Source organism: Prosopis cineraria, unplaced genomic scaffold (assembly GCF_029017545.1).
Source record: "Prosopis cineraria cultivar Desert tree isolate PC_DT_omini unplaced genomic scaffold, ASM2901754v1 PC6, whole genome shotgun sequence".
Classification (NCBI taxonomy): domain Eukaryota; kingdom Viridiplantae; phylum Streptophyta; class Magnoliopsida; order Fabales; family Fabaceae; genus Prosopis; species Prosopis cineraria.
In genome coordinates this window covers 1,519,793-1,536,649 of record NW_026555337.1, presented here as the reverse complement: position 1 = coordinate 1,536,649, position 16,857 = coordinate 1,519,793, and the positions used below count along the sequence as shown (strand labels likewise).

General features: G+C 33.5%; 1 protein-coding gene across 1 annotated transcript; it reads left to right on the top strand.

The window, feature by feature from the left end:
• The first annotated feature begins 365 nt into the window (after window positions 1-365).
• LOC129312396 (putative E3 ubiquitin-protein ligase XBAT31) lies at window positions 366-3,774 on the top strand. Its single transcript, XM_054954977.1, has 8 exons — window positions 366-754; window positions 924-983; window positions 1,098-1,169; window positions 1,272-1,393; window positions 1,483-1,623; window positions 1,701-1,808; window positions 2,215-2,473; window positions 2,814-3,774. The coding sequence occupies exons 1-8, from the start codon at window positions 575-577 to the stop codon at window positions 3,198-3,200; spliced, it is 1,329 nt and encodes a 442-aa protein (XP_054810952.1). The 5' UTR covers window positions 366-574; the 3' UTR covers window positions 3,201-3,774.
• Window positions 3,775-16,857: the final 13,083 nt, after the last annotated feature.

Genomic DNA, 16,857 nt, shown 5'->3' with positions numbered 1-16,857 from the left:
GGATGGTGGATTTACAAAACAAAAAAGATGGATCACTCAAAGAGATGGGATCATATGCTGATATGATTTAATATGTCTATCTCTACAAATTTTCTGTAGCTTTCTATTAAAAAAAAAAAGGATGGGACCATACACAATTTCTCCTATTTTTTTTATTTATTTGTTTTGGACGAAACCCATTTTTTCTTGAAAATCAAGACAATCTGGACCGTTGACAGCAAAGGCAAGGTAGATTGGTCATTGGTCCAATAGCTCAGCATCGCAACAGCTAGGTTTCTGGGGCAGTGGATCGTAGCTCTGCGAGGAATCTGACCGCTGCCCGACGTCAGTCTTAGTAGGTGCTCATCACTGACACGGTCAGCTAGCGCTCTCTCTCATTTTCGTGCAGGTCCAGGGGCTTGTCTTCTCTCTCTAGATGTTCTCTCTCTGCCTCCCATGGTCTCTCGCATTTCCAACTTAAATGTGACCTTTATTTATAACATTGAGCGATCGAAGCCACCTTCTCTGGGGGAGGTGGCACTGGCGAGAGGTGTGGCACCTCTCTGGGGTAGAAGATATACCGAGCGAGAAAGGGATGGGTCAGGGCATGAGCTGCGCAGGGAGCCATGAACATGGCCTCTTCACTGCGGTACAGCATGGAGATATCACCACTGTCAGAAATCTCTTGCAGAGAGACCCAACTCTCCTGCACCAGACCACTGTCTACGATCGCCATTCAGCTCTTCATATAGCCGCTGCTAATGGCCAGATCGAGGTTGGTTTTCCTTGTCTTTCTTGATAACTAATTCGATTTTTGGGGACATTTGGTAATTAAGTGGTAGGTATTTCTGGGATTTTCGTTTATGGGCATATTACAGGTGTTAATTCTTAACATTTTCTTGGTGTTCATTTGATGGGCTGTGTGTCTTTTGGGCGAGTTGCAGATTCTTTCTATGCTGTTAGAGGGATCTGTTAATCCTGATGTTTTGAACCGTCAGAAGCAGGTAACTACGCGCCTATTGCTCCCATTTTCACCTAATCTTTTGGAAATGAATATGAGATTCCTTTTTCTTCAAATTTTGCCGCGCTCATCTTTGATTCCACTGTAAATGCTCCAGACTCCGCTCATGTTGGCTGCAATGAACGGAAAGATCGCCTGTGTGCACAAACTCCTTGAAGTTGGAGCTAATGTAGGTGATTTTGCCAATTATTCGTTCCAACCCCTGATTCATTAAGCATTATAATATGAATCAATCACGTTTGAGTATATTTTTTATTCGTTAATTTCTTAGGTATTGAAGTTTGATTCGCTTTACGGTAGAACCTGCCTGCACTACGCAGCCTACTATGGTCATTCTTCTTGCCTTGAAGGAATTCTTTCCGCGGCACAATCTAGTCCGGTGGCTGTTTCTTGGTCGGTGCTTTCTGTTTTAGCATCAATATGCAGTGGCATTCGTTCAGGTTGTTAGTTTCTGATTGTGCCTTATAGTGGATTGATTGCAGGGGATTTGCTCGGTTTGTGAATATCAGGGATGGTAGAGGAGCGACGCCGTTGCACTTGGCTGCCCGTCAGAGACGGCCTCAATGTGTGCGTATTCTATTAGACAATGGAGCTCTTGTCTGTGCTTCAACAGGTGGATATGGGTAATGATCTTTACAATAATTTTGAATTTGAATTTCAATCTGATAAGGTTTGTGCATTAATGAATCGCCACTTGCAGCTGTCCTGGGAGCACTCCTCTACATTTAGCTGCCAGAGGGGGATCTATGGACTGCATCCGTGAACTCTTGGCATGGGGAGCAGATCGTCTTCAACGGGATGCTTCAGGGTATAGTATAGTTTCTCAATACAATTTCTCATCGTTTAGAGATCTAGATCTCATAGTGCGTGAGACTTCGTGGCATGTTCAAACTTCAAACTCTGGTCGATTAATTTTATGCAGCTTATTGGATCAGGCATCTACTTATTGTCATGGTAATATTATTAATTGAATTGCAAGTCCTTTTAGGAAAGTCTGATAAGTTAATTTTGTTACTAATTTTGATGGGCCCTCTGAATCCTCTGGTGGTTTTATTTCACATTTTCCCGCTTTACAAGTTTAGAAGCGACTTTGATTATTTAACGAACTGCTAAGAATCCATACTTGGAATAGATTTATAACATTCCACAAGCCATCTACTTCCCAACTATAGTGCCCTGGACCTGCCGTCATGTTGTATGGTGTGATTATGCAGGCGGATACCATATTTAGTTGCTCTGAAACACAAGCATGGCGCATGTGCAGCGTTGTTAAATCCTACGTCTGCTGAACCTCTTGTCTGGCCTTCACCTTTGAAGTTCATCAGTGAACTTAATCCAGATGCCAAAGCATTATTAGAACGAGCCTTGACGGATGCAAACAGGGAAAGGGAGAAAAATATATTGAAAGGAAGTGCTTACTCTCTGCCATCCCCATCATATTCTGATGATTGGGTAGATGACAGTATCTCCGCGGTAACTTGACACCCTCTCCATTTAGAAAAACATGTTGATAGTTCTTGTGTATGCTATTGAACTTGACCAAAATATGCTTATGATCAATTATATTTAATCTGAGAATGATTGCATGAAACTTGTTGATTCTATTTCTCTTTTATATTTTGATTGATGTTCCGAATTGCGAGTGATTTGTTAGAACCTATCTTTAACAGATGACCTTTGTACTTTTACCTATTCATCTTCCGTATGATGTTGATGCAAATCCAATATAAGAAGACGTTTGTCTATATTTTAAAGATTGAATAGTGATTAGGATTTTTACTTGAATCACTATTCATTCATTGTGCTAATGCAGGCCAGTGAGACGGAACTGTGCTGCATCTGCTTTGAGCATGTTTGCACAATTGAAGTCCAGGACTGTGGCCACCAGATGTGTGCGCAGTGCACTTTAGCCCTCTGTTGCCACAACAAGCCTAACCCTGTCACTACTTGCCTCACTCCACCAGTATGTCCATTTTGCCGAAGCACCATAGCTAGATTGGTGGCTGTGAAGATCGAGAGTCACGACGACACAGATTTAGAAGCTGGGGATGTGAGTTCTTCAAAGTTAAGCAAGTCAAAGAAAGCCCGAAACTTGAATGAAGGAGGCAGCAACAGCTTCAAGGGACTATCATTCGGAAAGATGAGCGGACGGAGTTCTGGAAGGATTGCTGCAGAAAATGAGTGGGTTGATAAAGAGTGAGCGATGGCTCCTGCTCGTGGTGGTTAGTAATTTCATATGGACAAGGTAAAGTAATCTGCTTAAGAGGCAAGCGTAAACAAAAAGTTGAAGGAGAATTAATGGAGAAGCAAAGCGCATCTTAATCCATATACTAAGTAGTTTTGGGAAATAAGCAAAGTGAGTTGAAGTTGCAATTGCATGTTAAGTGTGGCTGTGGGGGCTTGTCATGTAATATTATTACTCGAGAATGAAGAAGCATCGTCTGCCCGGATGATTAAGGGCGTCTATAATCTATGATGTACGTAAATTGTGTAAAGTGAGTAATTCTTTTTCTCGAAAGTAGAATGGAAGATTATTTTGGTGTCGGCTTCATTTTGAGGATGTCAGAGCAGTCTTCTCGGGGAAGAGTCAGGGTCACTAGGGTACATAGGATGTAGTTTGATCTTCTTTCCCCACCGAACATTTTTATATTTTCATGAAGGAGAGGATGATTGCCCTTCTGAAATGTATAATGAAGGTGCTTTAAATTTATCTATTGTACCAGATTGAGGAATAAAATACGGTAGAGAAAGAACTGGCTTGCTGTTGCTCGGCATGTGATCATGTCTCCCTCGGTTGAGTAGTTTTGTGCTTTCCCATGAGATTTTTATAACACAAAATCAAACTCACAGGGATCCAGACAAAGTCAGACGATCTGATGAATGCTGACACGTTGAAATATCAATGAGCCAATGGATGTATTTAGCCTTATTGCTATAAAACTCAAATCTCGTGTTTGATGTACCAATTTGTACCAACCAGGGTTGGGTAGGAAGCTTTCTAACAGGTGAAGGGGGACTGAAGAAAGGGACAGGCAAGCGAAGCAGGGGATTTGAAATATGTTTTAAAACATCACTAATCCGAAAGGGATAAAAAAAGAAAAAAGTAAGAAACAGTTGTTTGCATGATGAGGCATACGATTAAGTTGAGTGAGAAATGGGGGTGGAATGATGGACTTGTGGAAGTATAAATGCAAGGACGAGCGGAGGATGGGTCCAGTCCGAGCAGATGAGGTAGTGTTTGACCTGTTCTTTGAGGGCTACGTCTCAACCATATATTCAATTACGTTCTCGTTCATTCACGGGTGCCCTCACCATCTTGATAGTGTAATCTTTTAGGGTCACGTAACTCATCCATCATCGCGTCTATTTACATTCCAATTATTCTTCATGAATTAAATATTAAAAAAAAAGGATGCTTGCTGCCGACAAGTGGCGTGGAAAAATATTGTCTGTGGGGTAGATAAGAGAACGAGTCAGAGGAATGGGGAGGCTGCTTGCTCTGCATATAGTACGCAAAGCCGAACATTATTGTGATTCTTGTATTCAACATTCATTCAAATTGAATCCCCCAACGCCGCAATCATCATCTCCTTTTTTTCTCATTCAGCAATATTGTAACTATTCTGGTCATTGCAATAATTTTCTATATTTTAATTTAATTTCATGGGCAATCATAAATTTACCACACAAAATCAATTGCACTCTATTCATAAGTATAACTCATTTCTAATTACAATTTTATTGTCTAGTTTGTCACTAAACATGGAAGAAGGAGAAGGTTGAGCTCTCTTCCACTCTTTTCCCCGTTTTCCGCCATGACAGTGCTAGTAAGAAGACCTTTTTTAAGCTGTTGATGTTCAGATACAAAAATCCATGCGCTGATTTTTGGCAAAGGCATTCCTCAGGTCTGCCTGTAATTTTTGATGATGACCAGCGTTAGAGCGAGGCTTGCGTAACCCTTTGCATTGTGAGTAGACCTGCCTCTTGATCCAGGAGAGGAAATGATAAATATATAAATTTGGTACGTGGCAACACACACGCCATTGCCAAGGGAGAGTAGTGGGTGAAGATAAATTAGTTTATCCGTTCATAAGGAAATGAGAAGATGACATCTAATTTAAATGAATAAAAACACCACCACCAGAATTAGAATAAAAATGAAAATATCTTCAAAATTACTGTAGTGAACATACACATTTTTTAACGGCCACAGGTAACATATTTCCTATTTATTGGCATCATTTCCAATTTCGCAAGCGGACAGCATGAACTAATCCATCAGGTGAGTGTCAGTTTCTTTGTGGACAAAAAATGGAATCATGTCACCTCTGATTCGGGGAACAATCACCTTAATTACATCTCCCTCTCCAATGCATACTTACATAGCCACAAAGCAAAACCCACTATTCCCCGCTTTTTTCTCCCTTCCCGATTTTTTCTCCCTTTTTTTCTTTTTCTTTTTCAAAGACATGTCTCGAAAGTTTTGTGATCGGACGTTAATTTCGAAAAACCGTCTGAAAAGCTCCAGCTATGTGTCTATGGTGTCCCTTGAAAAAATTTGCCCTCTCTCAGCCCTTCAGAATTTTAACTTGGACCGTTGAGATTTTCATATGTTGTTTTTATATTTTATTTTATATTTAATAAAATAAAAATTTTAAATTTTAATAAATCTAATTTATCATCAATCTCTAAAGCCGAAAATAAGGGCCAAGCTTGGAGGCCCTGTTTAAATAAAAATTTGAGCTTTAAAAATAATTTTTTTTAAAGTAATCGGACTTGAAGACTTGATCCTGATAAACCCTGTAAAAAAAGACTCTGGCTTAGGTAGCCCTTCAAGCCCTATTATATTATTAGTATTATTATTTTCTTTGGTGGAACACATGTTTGAAGTCAATGATCTGTTCATCTGATCCTACACACATTATATTATTATTAATGTTAATTTATTCTAAAATTAATTTAATATAATTTAATAAATATCAGTGTATATAATAAAATTCCTGATATTTTTTATTTTTCTATTATTATTATATTTGTGTATTTATAAAAAATGAATTATGTTTAACTAAGATTTAAATTTTATTATTAGACTTCTAAATGTGTGTTAAATATTTTTATAATTTTTGTAAATTAACTATTCAGATATATTTTGGAACAGTTAAATTTAAAATTAAATTACTTTTTAAATTTTTATTTTAGTAAATATAATATTAAAAAAATAAAGATAAAGATAATCTTCAAACTGAATTTCTAAAAATTTATAATTTAAAAATTTTTAATCTAAATTATGCAGAATACATCTGGATAGTTAATTTATTAAAATTATAAAATATTTAATATTAAATTTATTATTTAAATTAAATCTATATTATTTAGATTAATGAGAGAATAAATTTATTAAAATTTATAATTTTTATTTTATTAAATATAAAATAAAATTAAAAAATTTAAACTGTTCAAATTAAAAATCTAAACAGTCTAGATTAGGTGCTCCTCACATGATGAGTATTAAAACCATCTTCACAGTTGAAATGGATTTCTTATTATTCTTGATTTGCTTTCTTCTTCTTCAAATCCATATAAAATTTTTTCTGTTATTTGCTCTTTGATTTGTCATGTTCATGTAAAAAAATGGAACAAAAGGAAAAAGCCCCGTTTGTTGTCTCGGATGACAGGTTAAACATATCTTTTGTTGAACTAATAACCTATTGATAAACTAGTTTAAAAGTCTTGAATTGTTAAATAATAATAATAAAGAATATAGATGATTCTCTTCGTTCAAAAATGTAAAATATTTTTTAAAAAATTAAATGTTAAAAAATGTAAAGCATTTTTAATTTTTTAAGATGTAATCATTATCTTTTTTTCTAAAAGTGTCCCCATTAATAGTGACTTTATATTTATTATAGGATATTTAATATGGATAAATATGTAAAGATAAGTTAGTTTGAAAATAAGTAACTACTATTCAATTGAAAAGTGAGATTTAATTTAAGATATTTTATATTTTTAAATGGAGAGAGTATATTACAAAATAGTGAAAGGGTACGGTCTTTGATCAACTTTATGAATTAAATAATAGAGGCGCTTGGGAGAGTGTCTAGGTTTTGATGGTAATAAGAAAAGGAAAAGTAGGTTGTGAAAGTGATAAGTGATATGGCATCTGCATTGTGAAAGTGAGATTCTAAGGATACTTGGTTACGAATATTACATACAAAAACATAACACATGCATGTATATAGGCTCTGCAACTTCAAGTCCCCTCTTCTCTTTTTCTGATATGCACTGATGGCCGATGGAGCCCTTGACAGATAATTGAGTCTCACTCATATGCCAATGCCAAGGCCCATCAACACTACAGCAAGCAAGACTTTCCATAATTAATAAATTGGGTCCCTTCTGTTATGTTTAATTTAGCAGCTTTCTTAATTTATTAATTAGCTGCACCATATTTCTGCTTCTCTTCGAGCCTTCATCTTCAGGCTCTTCCACGCACCACCCAGTAATTTCATTATAAAATTTCTGCTCGCTGCCCCGCCTTGGACACCAAACCATGCATCTTGGAAAATTGAACGGTGTTTTGGAACTGAAGCAAATATTATTAAATGCCGATGCAAAAGAACCATCTGCATTAGCTATAAAAGACAACTTCCGACAGACGAAATTGGAGGTATATTCTGCAGTGGACTCGGATCAGAATATCACATGACCTTTCTCAGTATTTGCAAATTAAATTGCTTCACGGCCAACAACAACAGGCAAATTATTGCGTCCTTGGACGCGGGTACAGGAATTTTCAGACCCAGAGGGGGGAATTATTTTTACCTCAAATGCCTGTCCTGTTGTTACTATATATTTACGGACTTCTGATCAGTCTGTATCTGACGACGATGATGTCGTGGAAGACGGTGGAGAAGCAGTGCAAGTGAAGTGTTGGATGACGTTGACCTGCCAATTATTGGGGTCTTTAGCTAACCCAATCATAGAATTCAGTGGGAGTAAACTGTAAAAATACCAAAGGCTGGCCTTAAGCCTATCGTCAAATCAATAGCAGGGAAAGACGGTTCACGCAGTTGAGAAGGATCCAAGGTCCTAGAAGACAGAGAGGAGAGGAAAAGGATGAGAGGAAATAACAAAGAAGTGATTAAAAGAAGACCCACGCAGAGAGAGTAATTGGGAGAGACCCACCGATGAGTAAAAATCCAAAGAACAGGGAGGGCAGTGATGGCGATGCAGTGGTTGAAATTTTGTGAGCAGACGGGCGCCTCATGTGTCAGATACCACTCAAGGAAGGGTCATTTCTTCGCACAGACAATACAGTTTGATGGATCATTGGCATGGGCGGTGAATGGAGCTTCCATCTCTTCACTGTTCACTCTCTTCTTAAATTTAAGGAAAAAGCTCACTTACCATCTCTATATTACAAAATTTTACAATTATAGCTTAATACAATTTGAAAACTCCATACAAGCCAAGGGTCTTAAGTAAAAATATATTTTGATAAACAAATCATATTTGCCCTTAGCCATTTGATTGTCAATTGCAATACATTGTGTTGAAATTTTATAGGCATTGTGTTGTGCATTTATGAACATCTGTTGTTCTTTTATCCTGCATAACTTGTACATTTCAAATTAAACCATTTATGCTAGACCAATTATATATTAGAAGATATTGTATTGAGAATTTATGAATATTGTGTTGTGCATACATGGAGAAAGAGAAGGTGGGTAAATTTTTTATTGTTAAAACATATTTTCATTTAATGCCCTTGGGCTTACAAAGAGCTTTTAGATTATGTTGAGTTCTAAATGTAAAATTTTGTTCTTGGAACTTTAAGTAAGAGTCTTCCTAAATATAATTTCTACAAAAATATATCTCCCTGGCTTGTTACTATGTATGTGTGCTGTCTTGGTACCAGGAATTGCTTACCTTTTTTTTTTTTGGAATAAGATGGCAAGTCAAGGCTTGAAAATTACAAATGATTAGAGAGAGAAAAAAAAAACTAGAAGAGTTAGGCCCTAAAGGTAGAGACGAGCACAAACTGCTGCATATCATCATGAACGAAACCCACACAACTAGTAAGAATTATGGGTAAAACTATTGTTTCAAAGGGACCATTGTGTGCCTCCTTCGCAAGCACATTTGCACTTTGTAGAGCCTCTCAAGTAGCATGGAAGATCTCGATTTCCCAATTAAGAAAGAAAAATTCTCTGGTTTTAGTAATCTCAATCCTTAAAGGATGATCAGGGCTATATTCTCAAAATAAACAGTTTAAGGCTTCTAGAGAATCAGAAAACAGTTGGAATTTTCTAAAGTTATGGAGTTCACCAACTTTCTAATCCTGTCTTGATAACAAGGATTTCTGCCGCAGTAGTTGGATATGAGGAACTGCTTATCTTTGACTCTCTTAACTCCTACAAGATGTGCATTGGAGATGGAAACATGGGCTAATCCAAATCATATAGATTGGCCTATGTGTATTAAGAAAAATATGGATTAAGTTGGATTCAACTCATTTTCATATGGATTAAAAAAATTTCAACCCAACCTTTGAGGACTAAAGGGGTTAAATGGGCTAATTTGTCAACCCATTTTATTTTATTTTTAATTTATTTTTATAAATTTTAAAAAATACACCCAAATGAAAATGATGATGAGTTCCAATACAATACTACTTCATTATTTTTTTTAATTTGTATAAAATATATGAATTGAACTAGTCAAGCCATGCCATCAATTTATTAAACATCACAAATCTACCATATTATCTTTTTTTCCTTTATTTTTTATTTTCTTGAAAAATAATGTGGGTTAAATGGGCCAACCCTAACTCATCAGAGTTAGCCTATATAATTCACGGGTTATCTGATTCAGGTCAGGAAAAACCTATAATCATATTCCCGACTGTACTACAAATGGGCTTTAACTTTCATAAGTCAACATTGCAAGTTAATTGTGACTAAATTTTGAAGGCCGGTTATGCACCTCAAGCATGTCATTTCTTCACGCAAAGAAAGATTGAACTAAGTTGAGGATATGTCCTGTAGAACAGGAAAGGGAAGAGTGGAAAGGAGAGAAAGAGAAAGGATAAGGGAGAAATGAGGTCGGAAAAAAATAAGTTTTTATTTTTCAATACTCAAAACTATATGATTATTTATATAGTCATAGAAATAATAATAATAATTTTAAACTTAAATTAAATCATAATCTAAAAGATGACAATATGATATCAGACTAGTCTAAATATTTTATTTTATTAAATAAATTATAAATACTAAATAAGATAATATAAAACCCTAGATACTAAATTAAATCTAACAAACCCTAAATAATGTAATGGATATTCAATATTTTTATTCAAATAATTCTAATAAAATAATTTCATTCCTAAATAATGTAATGGATATTCAATATTCTTATTCAAACAATTCTAATGAAATAATTATAAATAAAATTAATTAAATTACACTCATATTTCATCGATATGTTAGACATTATTATAATTATTTTTACAAAAAATGAGTTAATACTTGGAGAAGAAATATCTAAACTAAAGTATACATGTCTATAGAGTATCCAAAGAAAAGTCTCAAAAATGAAAATTGAGTTGAGCTTCTATCAGATACCAACATTTAAAAGATCCAAATTCATCAGTTTCACCTGAAAACTTAAAGCCACATTTTAATTTAAGTATGGGGAAGTGGAACCCCAATCCAATCTAAGCATGGGCTATTATTGAGCTTAACTATTCATATTAGTTTTCTAAATTTTTTACAATATAATGATATATTCACATATTTTGTTACTAAAATTTAAAAAGACACTGATCATATAAAAAAAAGAGAAGTCATTAGTTTTAAATTTGATTTAATTAACAAAGAAAGTGTGTAAGAGGCATAGTATTTAATTAAAAGCAATTTTAAAGAAATAAATTAAATTATTTAGTTTTTAAAAAAGTATAAAGTAAGATTGTTCTATAAATAAAAAATGGAGGAAGTAGCAAAATCCACCTCAACTTGTTTGCCACAAAATAGACCTTAACTATTCCTTATGAACCTTCTACTTTTTTACAATATATTGAAATTGATATAATGATATAGTATATTATTGTCCTTAAAATATAAGGATTTCACTTTAATTCAATAAAAAAAATAAATATGATATGTTAAATGTGAAATTTAATTGCCATGGAAAATGGAGAAACCATAATGCTAGGAATATTTGTATAATATAAAACGGCGTCTCTATCTGAAAAATCTCATTTCTCATAAATGGATGATTAAACCTACCTGAGAATCTTTCCATAACTTTACTTCACCAACCCAAAGCTCAGACTTTGTCTCCAACTAAGCTTAAGTTATCAACTTATAAATATTTATTTATTTAAATTTTTGAGTTATTGCATGTCGCTTGTAATTTATAAGGACTACAGAATGTTGTTATCAAGATGTAATATCAATAGAAAAAGGACTCTCAATTGCTTTCATACTCATGGATTTTCAATCTTAATTATAGATCATTTTATAGATCATTTGTTAACAATAACTACTTGAAATAACACTATCGCATGCCCAAACACTTGAAGATGAGGCCTACTTTAAAACTCTCTATTCTTTACAACATAGAAATATGTTAGTTAAGGCATAGTCAAAATTTTCTCATCCAACTAAACTTTGCTAGCCATCGCTTGGTTACTTCCTCTATATATGGAATGCCCCAACTGTTTGGACATGCAATAGCATTGTTTCAAGTAATATTTTATTGTCTCATTCTAGCTATGCCTCAATGTAGCCAAAATTGACAAATGTGTAATGACTCAAAAATATAAATAAATAAATAATTATGAGTTGATAACTTAAGTGCATATATATATATTTTTATCTTGGGATAGTTTCAACAAGAGTTAACTGGTAGTGAAAGTGTATACACATATCCTAAGTTTGAATCCTTTGAGAGCATAAAGAGAAATTTTATTTTTACTTCATTCTAGTGAAATTACTATAAAACCTTTCTTTTAAAAGAAGAAGAAATGTGAGAGATCAAATCAAAGCACACGCATATGATTTTTTTTTTCATTCTTTATCCTTATTTCTTCAACTCATTTAGAAATTGAGAGAAGCTTCTCACTCAAGACCTCTACCATCTCTGTCTTCTCCTTCCTTCTTTTTCACAGTTAGTCGCTGATGTAGGAGTGGAGTTGTGAGCTCATCATCACATAGGTTTGATCAAGGTACAATCCATTGTCCTCCCTATTATGCTTCACTGTCGGTTCCTTCTCCTCTTCCTCTCTTCAATTTCTCAATGCTGTAAGTTTTTCCTATTTTTAACTGATGCCATTTGTAACGACCGAGATAGACTAGTAAAGTTACCCTCACTAATCTACCCCAATCTCCCAAATCTATGGTAATTATCAAGTTTGTAAAATATCACAAATGAGGATTGCAAGTTTTTATTATCAAATACTACTACATACTTCTATCATTCCCAAATCAGAGTCTCAAACACATGTGAAAACATGGATTTCAAAATAAGGTTGCATTTACAAAAGAAGTAAGAAAATATTAATTTTCAAAACAGTATGATGCATCGCAACTCATTGCAAATGCACCATGACTCATTAGTCTCTGTGCCATGCACTATGGTGAAGGGTCTACACGAGTTTGATAGTATTTTGATGTCAAACTGACAATACTTGGGATAAATTTTCAATGCATCTTAAATCTTTGTCTAAGTCTACTGAGAACTTTCTTTTAGTTCTAGTTAGTAGCACAAGTTTTACAATCAAATTATTTTTCTATCAGAAGCTAAACATTCTTTTCAATACTTACTCATTTTTTACAATAACACACAACTAGAGTGCCTAAATCACAACACATGTACCAAAAGTCTATACTAACTTTTGGACCACATTCAATGGATAAACTCAACATTCAACGCCTTAATTCACAAAAATACAAGGGGGAGTCAATTTTGCATATAACCATCAAACATCTATCCATATCAAACTAATTACACAATGTCCTACTTGCACTAATATTTTAGCCCAATGTAAGTTTTACAATTATATAGAAATAACTCAAAGCACAAAATACACAAGATACATCAACTAGTGGTGCAAGTGGTTTAAAAACAAGCATATGAAGTCCTAGTTGGCAATAACAATTAAAATACACATAATTGAGCAAAGAGGCCTGCCAATAAGATTAACACATAATCCTAGGCTTTCAAACATTTTTCTCGTTCCTTGTTCGATTATTAAAGAATGAGGAGTGAGTACAATCACTCAATAACTAAGGTTAATCTTGCCTATATATCAATTAATTATGAATGTAAATGGTAATAAACTCAATAATCATATGCACATATGTCAAATATAGCCTCAACTAGAAAAAAGAACAACCATATGCAACACATATCATCAGATATATCTCCATTATGCACAACACGAGGTCGTAAAAATAACAACCATGTTTCCTTAATTAAAACATATCAAACCATAATAATAATAACCATGTAGTCAGAAATGGACTATGCATGATCAATGCTAATCTTATACCCTCCTGATCCCTCCAATATGAAATTAATGGCTATCCCATGGCTACATCCTCATTTGAATTAACTTAACCTTTCACTCATGAAGAGCTATTAGGCTAGGGCAAACCCACCTACCCATGATCCATGGTTTTTTTCAATACTAACAAACATAAAGTGTCGTATCCCTAATCTAGCCTTCTTATGAATCGGTGGAGACTAGTTAGGTTCGAGTTCCTTGAAGAACAAGTGAGACAGTTCTAAAACAATCATAAGACAATGGCCACCTCTCGATTCTAATGGTCAATGCCAAGGCTAGTTTTTTATTTTAATGGTAAGCCACCATTACCATATAAATTTACCAATTTACTCCTCTCCCTATGGGCGAACTCCTACCTTAATGATCATGTTATGCATATACTAACAAGTTGTATGCCATTCAATAATATTAATCACATTATATCATGTTCATATAATTTTCTTTTTCCACTATACTTTACAGGAAAAAAATCACATATTCATCATTTTCATAATAACATGCTCTCACTCATTCTTATTGGTCACATAAGTGTAAACATGCATATCATTAACAATCATCCACGAAATATTACACATATATTACAACACATTATCAAAATTTACATCATTGATACCACAAACAACCAACAAGTTCCAAATAATTTTAGTCAACAAAATAATTAATTAACATATAACTATACAAACTAGATTTTTTCCTGATTACCTCAAACCTTTAAGAGGTTAAAGGTTTACTCTTTAAAACATAAATTTTCAAAGCTTCTTCTCAAGCTTGAATGTTAATAAATTAGTTAATCTACAATTAATTCACAAGAATAACATCATTACCCCATATTTAGGTAATTTTCAATATTCAAACTCCATATTTTTTTCAAAATTATAAACTCATTCTCAATTATACACAATGGGTTTACCGAATTTTAATAACCCACCTTATCATTAATGAGTCAACATTCACTGTTAATAGCCATTGAACACTTCCAACAACCTTTATAAATGTAAATTTTTAGATATTAATGGTCTCTACCAACCAATGACTCATAACACCATTAATACTAGATTTAAATTATACAAACAACTCATATTGACTCTATTAAAGTCAATGGGTTCAAACCCATAGTTCATATAGACTAAAAATCATCATTCCATCTCAAACCTCAACATCAATCTTCATTAAAATGGAAGAAAAAGGAAGGAAAAGGGTTTTGAAACCATACCTTGGGTGATTAAAAGCTCCACAATGCTCCCAAAAATCCAAGTCCTTAAGCCCTAGTAAAGAACCCTCAAATCTTTTATTTTCTCCTTCCTCTTCTTTCTAATTTTTTGAGTTCTGATATAGTCATTTATCAAAAAAATTGGCCATGCACCGCGATGAAAGCACCACACGTTATGACACATGACACAAAAAAGTCTATCCTCTGTTGCTTACCCTTTGTTCACCATAGCGAACATGCTACATGCCATATCATGTGCACAGAGGCTCCCACTTTAGCTTTTCTCACCTTTTGATGCACAGGTAGCCTGACTTCATCAGACCTGAATTTAGAGTTAAAATTATAATCAAGTGCACATTTTAGAATCCTCTGACCACACACCATATTAATAAACTTAATTATTCTAATTAAACTTAGTTAATTAAGGTTTAAATTTCTAGAATGTTACACCGTTTAGGTGTTGGTGTGTGGAACTCACTCTTTTTTCCTCTTCCCTACTCATAACATTGTTCTAGTTTAAGGGAGGCTTGAAATTGTGTGTGTGTGTGAGAGAGAGAGAGAGAGAGAAGGGGCCTTTAAATCAAGCTAAAATTTTTAGCCTATGAGAATAAGAGGTAGATGCTGTGTTGTATTTTTATTTTTTTTATTGTTGATGATGTTGCTATGGGTGTTTGACAGAAAAGGGGCCTTTAAATCAAGCTAAAAATTTTAGCCTATGAAAATAAGACGTAGATGTTGTGTTTGAATTTTTCTTTAAGCTTACTTGTTTGATGGGAATTTGGCTTGTGTTGAAGAGAGGAGATTTAGGAAACTTGAAAAATTCAAGTTTCAATAAGGGAAACATTGGTTGGAATTTTGAAGATGAAGAAGTTAGGTATTTGTTTAAACATTGGTGCCCACAAGATGTTTGTTAAAATATGTAGAAGGGTTGAAATGGAGTAGTTAAATATATTCAATGTATTAAAGACTAAAATTTGCAATCAAAACTATGTTTTGCTCTCATACCAAGTTGAATATTGTTATGAAATTGAATCCAAAAAATTTTTTTAAGAGCATGTTGATGCTTGAAAGTTGTATGGTTGACGATTTATAAATTTTGGTATTTGTGTAAGATTTGATTTTAGAATGCACATAAAGTGTTTGATGAAATGTTGGAGGAGAAATTACATTTTGATTTAATTGAACAACTAAGTATAGGTAATGAGTCATTTACATTTTAGTATAGAAGTTATTCAATTTTTCCATTGCAAGTTGGGATGTAAGTGTTGGAAGGTGATATAAGATTTATGAAGATTGTTTATTTAATTATTTCTTTTTGACCTGTAGCTTATTGTATTTATTTAAACCTTCAAATATATTAAAATAAATGCTATGGATTCAAGTTATTAGATGTTGGGAAGAGATTAGTGCATATGTAAATAAATGTATTATTTATTTAAAGTATGTTTTAGTGGAATATTATAACTTTGTGTATTGGAAAGAATTGTGGAGGAAATGAATGTTTATTGGAGCTGTATGAAGTAGTCAACATTAAAGAAGTTGTTTGTTTGGTTTTTTTTTTTTTTGGTCTAGGTAATAGAGTAGCTAGGGGAGATTGAGAGAGATATACTTTAGAATAAACAAATTATTATTTTAAGCTTAGATAAGTGAGTAGCGTCTCGATTAATTTACCAAAAAAATTTTCTTTATAAAAATTTATTAATGCCATTTTTTATTGTTTTGTTGTTAGTAAACCAAATTTAGCGAGGAATGTTTCCTTTATTGGATAATTTTGATTTAATTGATCAATTTGTCATGTGGAATTACTCCCCTGATCCTATTTATAAGCCACTTTCAATATATTTCACTAGTATCAAGGAAAACATTAAAATTTATTAACTTTATCTTAAAAATTAATAAGTTTTCAACTTTGTCCCTATTAAATAAACACATTTCAATAATATATTTTTTCTCTCTAACATTTAATGGAGGGTAAAAAAAATTTATGATAAAATTTAATGACATGACTTATAAATAGGACCAAAAAATTTCTCTCTCTCCGCCCTATAAATAGGACCAGATGAAGTATATTAT